The 15236-nt window shown below is 43.7% G+C and overlaps 1 protein-coding gene across 3 annotated transcripts in view; it reads left to right on the forward strand.

Annotated features, from left to right (window-relative positions):
• Positions 1–15236, forward strand: part of sphkap (SPHK1 interactor, AKAP domain containing) — a 34879-nt gene that overhangs the window by 12729 nt on the left and 6914 nt on the right. For all 3 annotated transcript variants that reach the window (XM_085380337.1, XM_085380338.1, XM_085380336.1), the window contains exons 4-7: positions 9249–9308; positions 9717–9857; positions 10839–11091; positions 11332–14665. In XM_085380337.1, coding sequence (XP_085236463.1) covers positions 9249–9308; positions 9717–9857; positions 10839–11091; positions 11332–14665 — 3788 coding nt within the window. The remainder of the gene's footprint in view (positions 1–9248; positions 9309–9716; positions 9858–10838; positions 11092–11331; positions 14666–15236) is intronic.

Below are 15236 nucleotides of genomic sequence, written 5' to 3' on the forward strand. Positions count from 1 at the left end.
TAATGCCATCATAAAAGAAGCACAGGGATGAAAATGTACTTTTATATACAAATATGTACAGTTTAAACCTTGATATCCAAAGGCCAACAAGTCTATGAGGTTAAGTTTTCTAAGGAATGATCGCTTGAGTGAGGGAAAGGGGGAAAAGCATCAGTGTTTGTGTGTTTAGGAACAGGAGTAGTCTAAAATGAGTGTGGAAGGCCAAAAACTGAGCTAAATAAAAGATGAAAGCTCTGGATTTTCTGTGTTTCGCTCCATAATCCACCTCTGGCTGCATCGCGTTGTCACCTTTGATCATTCACTCATGTTTTAATGCATGAAGTCACAGAGAAGTGTCATGTTGCTGCGATAGTCACACTGAATTTCATCACACCCCTGAGTGCTCTGACAAGATGAGCGTTTTGAAGAGAAATGCAGCACCTAATTTTTTTCTCATTTGCGAGGCAAATTGTTGCTTAACCTCTGCGAATTTCTATTGTTCTATCTGCTACTTGCATTTATTTACCAACATGATTTAAAACTAAGCTGTTCATAAAACTCCAGCAATAAAAGAAGAATTAGAGAGAGCAGAAGTCCATATATTTAAACTATTGTCGGCACTTTTCACATGCAGGAAATGTTTCCCAAACTGACACGAGAAGTTTAGGTTAGCCTTCAGAGCCTCTGCCGAACACTTTCCATTCCTCTCTCCATCCATCTTCCCCTTTGAACTGCAGTCCATGTAGGAAAATGACCTATTCATCACGAGACTCAAACACTTCTCACTTGGGTAGTGTGTCGTGTCCTGACCTTTCCCTTCCTGACAGAGAGAGAAGGGGGGGACAGAATAAATATGCCATCGGCCACGGCAGCAGCGCTGACTTAAAGCAGGATCGGAGCAGGAAACAAAACCTCCTTCATCCAAGACTTAAACCACTTCTCGCAGTTTCTTCTTTAGACTCTGTCTTTTTTGACAGATTTTTGCTTATGGTGCAAAGCTGTGGTCTAAAGTCCTCCTATTTTTTTGTCTTTATATTAGATTGTGTGTCACTAAGTCTGAATATTTATAGTTGAGGCGAAGATGAATTTGTCTGCTCAGGGGCAACAGTGCAGAGGCATCCAAGATTTATTTCCCTCCCTCTTCCCAAATTGTTTTGAGAGACACTGTATTTCCAAAAGTATCTGCTCACCTGCCTTCAAACGCACATAAACTAGAGCGACATACCATTCTTAATCCATAGTGTGTTGGAAATCTAGTTTTTAGTGCATGTTTATTTAATATTGATCGTATAGTCTTAGTTCAACGTGTAGCTTGGACGGGGTCTTGTTTAGGTGATGTGTAGCTGTCTCTGGAGCTGGAAGCCAGCCTAATGTGCAGTAACACATTTGGGAGGTGTGTAATTTTATGCACTGGCTTAATATCGTGCGTTGGCTTTAGCACAGTGACTTCACAAATTTAAAACAATGCATTTTGAACGTGGACGCACGCGTTTCTCTTAGCCTAGCAAGGTGACAATAGAGATAGTAAAAGCAGTGGAGGAGGAAAAAAAATATGAAAATGATGGCTAATAATGAAATTGCTTCAAAGCACTTATATTTACTGTAATGTCTTATTTAACAGATTTAATATTAGTATGACTACTGTGTTTCTGTGGCTGCGTCCCAGAAGGGATTTGGGGTTGGTGATAATAGGATTACATTTCTGGAGAGAGGAAATGGGAGTGTAACTGTACAACGGATGTAAATAGAAATAGCATTGATTAACTTCCTACGCACTCTCATCCAGTGATAAAGCCAAATCATTCTTTGCATTGCAAACTTTGTGATAAACTGTATTGTTAGCTCATCTCAGCACTTCTCCAAATGTGTAGACACAATTGAATGTATGCGTTTCAAAAACTGAAGCATCACCTACCCGGGGCCTTCAGAGACCTGTAACCTACTCTTAGTCATTTTCACCTCAGTCCTTTAAGGTTTGAGATCACTTAAAAGATCCTACTGACATGTTTCCACCTGTATTTACTGAAAAATATGACCCTTTGGTGAATGTATACATCTGTCAACCCAACTGACGTATATAGTAAGAAGAATCAGAAGACGACAGCTGTATTTGTCGCCTTTCTGATTTCTTAGTTTTTTTGCGTCACACTTAAATGTTTCAGATCATCAAACAGATTTTGACAAAGCTACTCAAACCTACCTGCCCTGTGTAAAAGAGCATTGTCCTGCCCTTGTCCTCTAAACCTAATGACTGGTTCTGCCAATCTTGGCAGCAAGAACTGCAGTCAAGACATTTTGTGTTAACTGGCAATGGTTTTAATTCAGTCACATTGGAGGGTTTCCCCATTTTCTGGTAGCGAGCAGAATTCATGGTTCCATGAATTACAGCCCAGGTCTTAAAGCAGCAAAGCAACCCCAGAACCATGTTTGCCTGTTGGTATGATGATCTGTTTATGAAATGCTGTGTTAGTTTTACAGCAGATGTAACAGGACTCAGGCGTTCCAAATACTTTAGGGGTTGCCTTGTCAGTCTTAGGATCATCATTGACGGGTCTTTGTTTTTCTCATTGGGACTCTCCGTTGGAAGCCATTTTTGCTCAGTGTCCTTTTTTTATTGTTGAAACACAGACTTTGACCTTAACTGTGACACGTGAGTCCTGCAGTTCTGTAATGTTGTTCTGGCTTCTTTTGTGACCTCCTGGATGAATTATCAATGCACTCCTGGAGTAATTTTGGTGGACCGCCCACTCCTGGGAAAGTTCACCACCTTTCCAAGTTTTCTCCATTTAAGGATAATGGCTCTCACTGTAGTTCAGTGGAGTCCCAAAGCCTCCAGATAACTTTTTCCAGACTGATCGATGTCAGCTTTGTTTTTCCATCTGTTTCTTTAAATCATGCCTTTTGAGATTTTTGAGTCTATTCACTTTGTCAGGTTCTATTTAAAGAATTTCATGATTCAACAGGTCTGGCAGTAATCAGGCCTGGGTGTGGAAAGCTAGCAGCTACCTTTTCATACAGTGTTTGTTTTTGTTTTTTCCTCTCAATAAATGAAATCATAATTTAAAAACTGAATTTTATATTTACTCAAGTTATTACTCAAGTAAACTTGTTTGTGCTGAAACATGTAAGTGGCAAGCGAACAAATACTTTTTCACAACATTGTATGTAGCATTCTTTTAGCCTGGGGCGCTAAATTCAGCAGCTCACTGCCAAGCAGTGATCGTATAACACTGCGTGATTCAGCAATAGAAAGGCACAGCTGTTTAAAATTAACCTCTTTTTCACGTCTGGATTTGAGAATAGTACATGTTGTTGCTTTGTTGTTTGTTTTTTATTTTAAAGCTATATCTGATCACGCATATCAAATAGGAAGCGACTAAGCCTGGCCAGTCTCGGTGTGCAGCATGTGTTCTTTTCCTTTATGGCCTCGTGGACAGCTGATGTTATGCATTTTATAGGCAGGTACTTAAATGTACGACCACAATTTCAGGCTGTTTATAATCATCAGTCTGTGTGAACAGCATGCCTGTCTGGTCTCAACACCAGCACAGTGTAGCTTGCAAAATTAATATGGCAGAGCCACTGAGCCTTGATGTTCTCCCCCCCCCCCCTCAAAAACGTAGTTTGCATTCACCTACACTTAAAATGGATTATAATTAAAGTTGCCAGCTACCGAGATAAGTCAAAACACATTACAAGAAAGAAATAAAGGAAGCTTGGGACCATGTCCATGTGTTTCCCTTTCTTTTCTTTTTTTTTTTTTTTTTTTTTTTTTTTTAATTACACCACCAGTGGAAACAAAAGACATGCAAAATATACCTGCAGGACAACTGCATAAAAAGACCAAAGTAAATGTCTGACAAGTGCTACTATTTATGTAGTATTATTTCAGTAATTAGTTCACGTTTGTGGAATTTATTGTTAGTTTTTGGGGGGGAAAGATGAGGAGAAAGCGTAAATAGGGTTGTTCAGGATATATGTATTTTAAGGCACGAGGGAAAAAAAAGAGCCACTCTTAAAAGAGAAAGAGGAGACAGCAGAACCAAGAGCAGCAGCAGCAGCTGTGTGTAGGAGGATCAGAGTAGGGAGTAGAGAGGGGGGCTGCTTTGGAGGAACGAGGCTTTGATGGACAAAGGACGCAGAATGTTTGTAATGATTTCTTATATTGACCATGTCTGTGCACATAATGTTGTATTGAAACTCTATCTGTAGTGTGTGTGTGTGTGTGTGTGTGTGTGTGTGTGTGTGTGTGTGTGTGTGTGAGTTAGTACAAAGAAAGAAATGTGCTTGCTTGACAGTTTGGCTAAATAGGATTTTATGCATAAATAAGTCAGGACAATTGTACCCCTGTGCAGGATGTGTGCATGCCTGCAGAGTTGGGGTCATAGATGGACACTCACTATAAATCTAACTGTATCATACAGAAGCTAAAACTGTACAACTGCCCTGTGGACAATTTCAGCATGTTAACAAGTATTCTGTGTTTAACATTTATTTTGTCTGTATCAGGCAATCCTCCGCACATTCACACACTACATTCCTATAGGCTCAAAATGGAGGGGTGATATGTTATGCTAGTGATCATCAAACAATTCTCTGTAAATGAGACATGTACCTGTATAAAGGTTAAATCAAAGAAAAATGTAATCTCTGATCAGCTACACCATAAAAAGGCCCCCAAAAATAGCCAATGGTCCGCTTGTTTGTTAAGCAGTATCAAACATTTCACAAGGTTAATTCCAAAAATAAATGTGCAATTTAACACATGTTTGGCTTCAAAGTTCAGTATGTGACTTGTTTTTCCTTAAAGTCTGTTAAAACAATGGCGAGGACATCTAGCACCTAAGCTCGCTGGTAAAACTGAAATTTGTTTTCCTTCTCTAGTAAAGGTCATCTCTGACCGTTTTGGTGGTCTGTCAGCACAGGTGGTCAGAGTCACCCCGAGTTCCCACACTGACCACCTGGGCTGAAGCCGAGCACAGCTGTAAATTTTCACGGGTTGAGCACCTAGTGAAGCACGAAAGCGTGGGGAGACGCTCAACAGCAGGTCTTAGCCAGAGTTCTGACACGAACACGAGCCTGCGTGTAGACGTGCACACCCTTAAAAAAATTTACAATTTATTTTCACAATACTCTTAAATCACACAGTTACTTTCTGTGAAACAGCTGTTTGATAGAAATGAACCCTTTTGGCTTTTTCTTTTCTGAACGCTCTCGTTGCTTTCACTGTTGCTCCTGGTTCAGTTTGGTAGGTAGCAATCAGCTGGTGAAAGCAGCAGTCAAATCTCAGACGGAGAGGGAGTATTGATCTAAGACTCATGAGGTGGTCAGACACTCCAAATGAGTGTTAGTATGCCCTGCGGCTGCTCGGCGGGCTCAATAAACCACCTCGAAGGTGATTATTGTAAATGTCAGCATGTCCAAGGTTTGTTACTCCATCAGTTAGTGGAACTTTAACCATGAACTTCACTTAGAAAATGAATATAATTAGTGATAAGCTACCTTTATCCGTTAATCAGCTTCACTGCATATTTGAGTCAAGAGATTTGTACACATGTCGTTCCTGATGCAACCCCAAATAGGTTTGTATCTCCTCCCAGGTTCAAACTGGGGATCTTTGACTTTCTAAGCAACCGTCTAAACCACTACACTATGAAGCCATAATGTAACTACTGATATAAAATATAAGTCAAAGCTAATAACCTCTTACTACTGGCTGTTGCTCAAAACTGGAGCCCATTATTCTTCATCACGTTCTAACATCAAACCATTTCTTTGTCCTCTTTATCTCACCCACCTGGTCAGTCCTTCAGAGACGGGCTGATGCACCTGCGTGTTGTCCACTATGTCTGATAGAATCAGAGCATGTCCCTGCGCTTGCGTCACCATGAGACGGCTGAATGGTCCTCTCCTTTCCCAAATGTAGAACAACCTCCTCTCGACTCTCGCCGTCTGATAGTGTTAAATTGCTTCAGTCCCCTCTCAAGGTCACGGGTCTGGATCGCTCGATTTGTTCTGCCTGTGGGTTGTGCGCAGGCGACGTGTTGGTAGACGGGTGGGAGATGTCGTGGTGGCTTTCTCTGGGAACATTTCCAAATAATCAGCACAAGCGAATACTGCTGAGACATTCATAAGCTAGGGAACGGAACCGGCTGTTCATCCCGTGATGAGCAAGTGGACAGGAAGTGGAAAAACTGCAGACACAAAACCAAACACAGTGAAAGAAGTTAAAAAATCAATTATCAGCCTCCTTTTTGGATCAGATTAGGTTCAGCATGTGGAAATATTTTTATACTGGTGTGTAATCTAATGCCTGATGTGCATCTCACTGGCATTTAACGGCAATTGTGACAACAGAAAAGGTCGTCATCACGCCCTGTAAACTGATCTGAAAAGACGAGCAAAACGGCAAACTGCTTTCACTCCTCGCTGAGTAGATTGCTCTGATTATTTTGATAGCGAGTCAGCAAAGGAGAATGTTATAGGTGACACATGCGGCCCGTGAAGGGCACCAGACAAACATAAATGAATGACTAAATATCCATCCATCCATAGTTAAATAAAAATCCACCATCCTCATCAGGGTGCGACTGGAGAGACTTTTCATAGATTCTGTCATTGTCAGCTGCCATTAACTTCACATCTTTTCTGTTTGGCTGAATCTGTTTTCGAGCAGCATTTTTCATCCTATTAGCCTTCATAGTTTAGAAATCATTGTTTGACTGGAAGATAGCAGATTGAAGGTGAGGGGGAAATTGGCCTTTCTGAATGTGTCACATTATGCTTTTGGCTGAAGGATATTTTGACTGCTTCCATCTGACTTTGCAGACAGGTTTTTTGTTTTTTGTCACTGCCCTTTCTTTGAAAGTTATCAGTCTTTTGTTTCTTTTAACTCTACCATTTTCTTTGATGAAGAAGCCCTGACTGTGTTTTAAAGATGGCAAAAACAGCAGAAGCAAATCCTCATGTTGGAATATAAACTCATGAGTACATTGGCCTATTTATCGCAGCAGTTGTTGCTTCACTTTAACATCTGCAGCTAGAAAATGTGACATTATTTCCCCCCAAAATTACCCAAAAAAATACATGTGGATCTGTTGTGGCTTCTATACTTTGACACTGCTTTCTGGGACTAGATCTTCTTTAAGCAAACACAGATAAATGAGGAAAAGATGAAAGTCGTGAGGTATGTGTGCCGTCTCACAACTGCTGCTTAAAAGCCTAGCAGCAAACGCCAGGCACACCTCAGGAGGTTCAGGGGAAATTATTTCAAACTGTGATGGGCGTCAAAATGTGGTTATTTGAATCTATATTGTTTTTGCAGGTCTGTAGAGGAAAGAATGGGGTTAGATATCAGCAGGTAGAGCAGACGTGGAGGTGGCGGCAGTGAAAGGGAGAGCTAGCAGTATTCTCTCCCCCCCACCCCCAAGTTCACTGAGAGAAGAGAAGATACCACAGTAACTAAGAATGACTAAATTAATGAGCAACCAACAGATGGTTAGATGTTAGACACTGTGACCTTTCATGATCCTAAAAAAATCAACAAGAGCCAATTTTTTTTTTTTTTTTTTTTTTTTTTTTTTTTTAAATGAAAACAAACTAGATTTGGTTATTCGTTTTTCTGTTATCTACAATCCCACAGGGATTTGTGAGGACACAAAATATGCAAACCTTAGGTGGAACCAAATACTGAACATAATCCAACAATAGGTGCAACTGAATATGTCCAGTAACTGTGGATCAGTCCTTTGTTGGAGTTTTTGGCTTGTTCTCTGTATAAAACAGCTCACTGTACAGCTTCAGCTCTAGGATGTTGGTAGATTTCCTCACTCGAACTGCTTCCCTCAGGTCCTTTTATGTAATTTCTGTTTGATTACGGTCACGTTACAAAACGTTAACTTTATGCCCCTTATCTATCTTCTATAAAACCACTCGCATCCTCAGGGTGGCTGTTTGCCGCATGACCCACTTTCTCTATTGCTTCAATTCATATCCTGACATTTTCATTTGGAGTTTGCTGCTACGATTCAGAATTCATTGTTCCATCAATCGTGGTGAGCAGCCCTGACCGAGATGTAGCTCAGTCAGCCCAACGCATGGCACGGACATAACCGGGTTTCCCCTTCTCCAAACATAAACTGTTTGGAGGATTTTTTTTTTTTTTTTTTTTTTTTTTTTTTTTTTTTTTTTTTGTCACATCCATACACAAGACATTCTTTAACAACCCTCTGGCTTGCCACCATGACCTTTAAATGCAAACTGCAGACAGGCTGGACAATTCTGTCAGGAGAGCAGCATGTTCTCCATGCAGGGCTGCAAGGAGTACACACAGAGCAGGAGTCAACAAGAGTTGCTTCCCTGGATTCCTTTGTGACCTCCCAGACTATTACACACCTTTTTCTTCAAGTGGCTTTTGTCGATCAAGCGCGGGGTCACCCTCCTCTTGAATTTCCTTCATTGTATTTCTCTGAAATTGCCTTTGTATTATAGTTATTACAGTAATGCTCTCATATATGCCCATCTGTTAAACAGAAACGGAACAGCCAATCACATCAGGCCAATAACTGAAAACTACTGGTTCTAATTTTACCTTGCTAATCCTGAATGTTTTCAGACTTTCCATTAACAATGACAGATATGTAATACTCTCTGAGTATCTATAATTTCCTTCTCTTAAATTATGAAATCGTGATTGCATTGCAAACATATCGCTCTGCCCAAGGCACTTCGAAGCACCCTGCACATTCATATTGAGTAGGGGTGCTACTCAAGGTGAACTGCACTCCCCTTCCAATACTGTTGCAGCTGAGCTGTATTCATTTAGCCACACAGGACAAACTTGGCTGCGCCAACTTAGAGCAGAGGTTGTATGCTGCAGAATCAAACAGCAGCTATTGGACAGTCCCGGGGTCCCAGTACTGACATGAGAACTCCATCACATTAAACCTGCAGTCAGAGCCGAGGGAACGCGAGACCGGCAGGGAATGAAAGACGGGGACTATGACAGGCATGCTGTGAAAGCGTGGAGACAGCTGAAGAGGAAAAGCAAAAGAGGAGACATGGGGAAAGAAAATCATTTCTGGTTTACACCTGCTCCTACCAGCCCCTCTGAGACAAGAACATCTCCTTAGAAAGGCCTCTGTCAATATGACAATGTGGTGGCCTGAACAGACGGCTTCTGTAGTGTAGCTGATGGACAGGCAGTGCAGAAACTTCAAAATTACTGTAAAATCCCGTCATCCTGACGCCCTCTTTTTCTTCACTCTCAGGTCTGTTTTGTAAATCTGGACCCACAGAAAACTGACTGTCGTGATGACAAAAGCGTCAAGGTGAGCAGATTTCTCCTCCACCCTCATTTGTTCTCTCCTTGCACCCTCCCCCCCCCCCCCCCCCCCTCCTTCCTTCCCACTTTTCATCTCTCAGGAACTCTGGTCCTTGTATTTCACATACGATACATACATTGGCTCAGTTGCCATGGATTCAAGATCATTACCCAGAATTAGAGGGATGATTTGTGTAGAAAATATGCAGATTTTGCAGTCTTTTGCAGCTGGCGGTGGTGGGCGATCAATGATCATTCCACATGGTTCAAGTCCTCTCACAGGAAGAATTTTATAATTATGTGTCTCTGACTTGGAACCGCAGAGAGCACATTATGTTCAGCTTTGAAGTGACTTGACTAAACGCTTTGTTGTTATCATCTAGTATTGTCTCTGTGCTTGGATTGTGTCTTGCAGAAATTGGCATCTGTGTCTCCAGATCTGCCAAAGCTTGTTGAGTTACTGACCGTCCACCAGCCGAAAGAAAATGAGATCCTACTGCTGGGTGGATTAGAAGCCACAGAAGCTTGCCAAGCGCACCCACACCCCTCAGCTCAGGTAAGTTTGTAGTGGTTTTCTATTCGTTACAAGTATTTCCAGCCTTTGGATTGACTGGCCGAGAGCACAAGCTGTTCTCGTACAGCAGCGCTGTGCGATTAGATGTGAACCTTTTGTGCTGGGAAAAAGACCCCACATGAGGGAGTCCATTCGTTTTATGGAGCAATTCTTCCATTTTTAGTCTAGTAAAAGCATGTCCTCATCTTTTGAGGCACACTGCTATCTTGGCAAACACCAACTTCAGGTTTGACTTTTATTTTTGTGCAAAAAAAGCGATGTGTGTGTTCCAAATATAGTCATGTGAAAACTGGGCCGGTAACAGACAACTGGATTCAAAGTATGTCTGAATACAAAGCAGCAAACATCAAGAGTAAAACATTTCCATAAAAAAAAGTCTGATAAAAAGACATTTGGTTTGAACTTTTTCGATGCAAAGGATGCGTTCACACTTAATTCATCCAGACGCTACCGCAAATATGACTTTGTTCAGCAGGTGCGTGTAAAGAAAACACACCTGCAGGTACCGAGCAAAAAGTTGCTTTTTAATTCCATACTCTGAATTTTTAAACGGCAATAAAAATTACATACAGACACGTAGCTAACTAATAAGCCTTTCTGTTGGTGTATTTGTCATTAAATAAAAAATCCCCTGTTGCGGTTGCTTTTTTGAAGCTCATCCAATAAATAAATGTTTAAAACTGCTGTGAGAATCAATAAACAGCCCTATAGGAGCCTACACAGCCTATTAAACTTTCATTAGCAGGTCCGAAGCAATTAATAGTATATCAAATATATGGAAGAAAAACAGGCAATAGAGCTGTATAATGTTTTAAGAGATTTATAGTAAAGTTTGTGACTATGTGTTAACTGTGCTTACCTATGTGTTGTCTGTAGTGGGTTTTTTAATACTTTAAGACCTTTGGACACATTATATATTGAGTATGTGTGAGCGTACATGAAAGTTGTCCGTGCTTCGTTCAGGGTGGGCAGAGATGCACAGGTGTGTGCCTGCTTCAGTGTTCAGGAAAGAGCCAGCCTGGTAGCATCATCTTTGAGATCAACAAGTTCCTGATCGGCCTGCAGTGGGGAAAAGAGCGACAGTGTCAGCAGGGCAAAGCGGCTGGACAGCGCCTCGATGATGACACCAATCGCTCTATCTCGTCCATAGAGGAAGACTTCCTGACGGCCTCAGAACACTTGGGAGATGACAGCGAGGACGACGGCTTCAGAAATGGTGAGTACAGCAGGGTTTGTTTTCAGCTGGGTAAAGATTATAATTATTGTTGTTGCACTCAGAAATGTATTTTCTCTAAGGGAAATTTTAATTTGACACAGAGTCAGTGGAGGGCAAATCGGGATAATATTCTACTGTTGATGTGACATTTTGGAAACCGGTGGCGCTGCTTCCTAATCAGTGTAGACGTTTGTCATTCTCTCTTTCCACGGCTTTTATTTTTTCCCTGTCTGTTCACAGAGCCAGAGAGCGGTGACCTGGGAGAGAGCGTGCCAGAAGCTGCACAGAAACACTGTGTCAGACTTGCAAGTCATCGGGGACAGCTGGCACGTCATCAGCAAAGGGAGGATGCCGAGGTGAAAAAGGAAGGGCATCAGCGAGCAAGCATCCAGACTAAAGAGTCAGCGGGGTACTACGCCACCAATCTGGCTGAGTCGGTACTGCAGGATGCTTTCATACGGCTCTCTCAAGATGAAACCTCCTTTGCCTCAGAGGCAGCCATCAGTGTGTCCCTCTCTAGTTGCCCTCCCAACTTCAAGAGCCCTTCAAAGACTAAACAGCCTTCCCAACAGCGCACCTGCTCTTTTGAACTCCCTAAAATTGTCATTGTTCAGAGCCCAGACAGTTCTGACGGGGCTGCAGAATGGCCGGAGAACCAGGTGCCTCACGTGCCCGATCACGCTACCAAAACTGGAGAAAAGCAACAGAATGAGACGCAGGCTCACAATCCCCATGACAATGGCGGACACGTATCCAAACATGTAGAGGTGGCTTTGGCCTGTGCTGCCAATGTTATTGGCACTATTACTACCCCGCAGCTAACAGAACAGCTCGCCATGGAATCTGCTTCGGAAGAGGACGTCAATGAGGAGCTGCAGGAACCAGAAGATAAAGAAGAGTACTCCTTCTCCTCAGCTATGTGTGGCATGGCTCAGGTAGCCGGCGCTGTCGCAGCTGTGGACTTAATGGAGGAGCCCGGAGACGGCGGCGATTCGGACACGGATCCCGCTGAAATTTACACGGCGTCCCGCGGTCTGATGTCTGCTGCCGAGGCCTCCGCAGCCTTCACGCTGCACTGCAGCGTGGCAGAGGGAACCAGCGTTGAAGCATTTCGTGCCAACATTGCTGAAGTCCTGCATCGGGAAGCAGCTGAGGTGCTGACTCAGCCACAAGGCTACAGGAGTGTAGCCCATCTGCTGGAAACCACGCATAACAAGATAGTAGATGGCATTACGTTTTCCAAAAAAAGCTACACAGATGAAAGGGAGGTGGATGAATTAATAAATGAAGTGGCAGACAGTCTATTCAAGCACGCTTTAGAGAAGGCAAAAAAGAAAAAGGAACTGGAGGGTACCGGGAAGGAGGCGCCAAGCTTTCAGGTATTTCTGCAAGACAGTGTCAACAATCTGCTGTTTGATATTCTCTGCCTGACACAGAAAAAGATCAGCCACATCTCCACGTGTGACCAAGGGTCATGCGACACACGAGAGGGTGATGCTTGTGTTAAGGAACCTGCTAACATCAAGGAGGATGCCAAGGATCCATTAAGCCAATTACAGTGCTTATTTGGGCATAATGAGAATCTAAGCGGCGTGCTGCACTGCACAGATAAGTTATCCACAGTTGCAGGGCTGAAGGAGAAATATGCGCTTGAGGAAGGTGATGTCATTGCATCGTCCTCGGCAGCAAACATCAAAGAACAACAGCAGCAGTCATTGTGCAGGCAAACTCAGTCTAAACCCACTTCCTTGCCAGCCAAAGACTTTTCTGACAGCCAGCAGGGCAGTGGTGCAATCAGAGAGCCTTTAAGTGAAATCCCAGTTCAGGTCACAGAGAGGAGAGGACGACTGGGGACAGGCAGTGACAGCAGACAGGCCTCTCTGACACCTCAGTCCTCCCTGAACTCTTTCAGAATAGACTCAGAGTCCAGGACACCAATTACTTGCTATGCTGATGATTTGGCTTCCACGGTGGTGTCTATGGCCACAGAACTTGCAGCAATCTGTCTAGAAAACTCCACTGGGAAACAGCCCTGGTTCTGTGCCCTTAAAGGGTCCTCTGCTGAAGTCCCCGAGGGTTATTTGATCCCTGCTTGCCGCACAGTACTGAGGAGAAAAGAGGGTCAGAACAGCAATTCAGCTTCCAGAAAACATCGGGCGCCCCGCCTAAGTGAAATTAAAAGGAAAACTGAGGAGCAGCCAGAGCTAATGGAGCGGCTGGTCAACCGGGTGGTAGACGAGTCTGTAAACCCTGACGAACCGCAGGACCCATTTGCCCTCTTTGCCTCTGAGGTCACGGCTAGGATCCTGAACTGCCCTGAACTCAATGTGGTGGATACCTCCAAGACAGGCCAGCAGCGCAGCAGACTGCAGTGTGAGAGGTGGAGCCGTGGGAAGGCATCCAGTTATGAGAGCATTCCAGAAGAAGACACGGACCCATCCGGCACACCCAACACTCTGGGCCCGGGCAGCCGGTTAGGTCAGAACTTGAGTCGCGGCAGCTCGATTTCTAAGCAGTCCAGCTGCGAGAGCATCACAGATGAGTTTTCTCGGTTCATGGTTAACCAGATGGAGACAGAGGGCAGAGGCTTTGACCTTCTGTTGGACTACTATGCAGGGAAGAATGCCAGCAGCATCCTGGCTGCTGCTGTACAGCAGGCTGCATCAAAGAAAAACGGCCACCTTAATGTCAGGGCGTCATCGTGCCTGTCTAAACAGTCGAGCACCGAGAGCATCACAGAGGAGTTCTACAGGTTTATGCTTCGGGATATGGATAAGGAAAACAAAGAATATGGCATTGCAAAGACTAAAGAGTGGAGCAACAGCCTGTTCCCACCTCCTCTAAGAACACCCTTCTGTATACGTCAGTCTTCGGTGCCAGACCGGCGCTCCTCAGACTCGCGGCTGACTGTCAACTCGCCCATAAAAGCGAACTCTTTTGATGGATTTGCGCGGAATGTGCACGGGGACACATTAAATATCTTCCCCACCAACTCTGTGTCAGCCACAGGACTGTGCAAGTCAGACTCATGCCTCTATCAGAGGGGTAAGACTGACCAGATTACTGATATGCTAATTCATGAGACCTGGTCAAGCTCTATCGAGTCCTTGATGAGAAAGAACAAGATCATCGCTGATCCTGAAGACAGTATTGATTTGGAAGCTGCAGGAGACTCGCAGCCCCATGTGCAGCAGTTTGCCAATCGCCTGGCAGCTGACATAGTGGATATTGGCAAATCTGCGCTGGGGGGACAGCAAGATGTAGGTGGAGGCACACCTGGGTCACATCCACAGGCGCACATGCCTGTTGGTGAAAGGAGGAGGGGGTTCAAGCAATCCCATCTACGCTGTAGCCGAAGTAGGTCGAGCCAGGAGCAAGCTGGCAGCATCGGGGGAAGTGACAGCGGTTCAGCCTGCATAAGGGGCCCCAGAAATGTGCCGCTGATCCACATCGAAGGAGATCAGCGAGATGAAGAAACAGTCTCAAACCCTGAAAGAACAGGGGGACATCAAGAAGTGTCATCAGACACGCCGGCTACCAAGCATACGGAGAGAGCTCCCACCAACAGCAGCAGGTATTACACTGCTCACAGGCTTTTGTGTGAGTCCGACCCCTCCTTCTTCAGGCAGAGTTTTCTTTAATAACCCTGCAGCAGAATAGTCATCTACTGGATGTGAAACGTAGAGATTGATCTCTCTGACAAGAGTAAGGGAGAGAAATAAAAAAAGTGCTCGACTATTTTTAAACAAAGTATGAAAATCTGGACTAAACACATAAAATGCAGGTGTACAGTGCTATTTATAGAGTTTGATCAAAGCTTAGTCGGCACGCAGAGGATCTATTTACTGGGTGAACTAATCTATTTTAGCAGGTTTGGCTAGGCTGTGACTCACATTGTCTGGGTGATGTACTGTGTGTGCAGAAAGCTTTTAGCAGCTTCATCCTTTATCCACAGAGTGGCCGCTGAAGTCCCCTTTATCAGTACAAGCTGCACTCACACTAGGATAACAAACCACAAAACACTCGCTGATATTGAAATAGATAGAATCGGAACTGAGATTCTACTGAGACAGCCGAAATGACAAAGAATTTGGGGGCTGCATTGTCAGATACACGAGTAATTGAAACCAGACTGACGTTTTAGC

This window comes from Rhamphochromis longiceps, linkage group LG14, assembly GCF_057381845.1.
Source record: "Rhamphochromis longiceps isolate RC_006_pf linkage group LG14, R_longiceps_female_GT1.1, whole genome shotgun sequence".
Taxonomy (NCBI): domain Eukaryota; kingdom Metazoa; phylum Chordata; class Actinopteri; order Cichliformes; family Cichlidae; genus Rhamphochromis; species Rhamphochromis longiceps.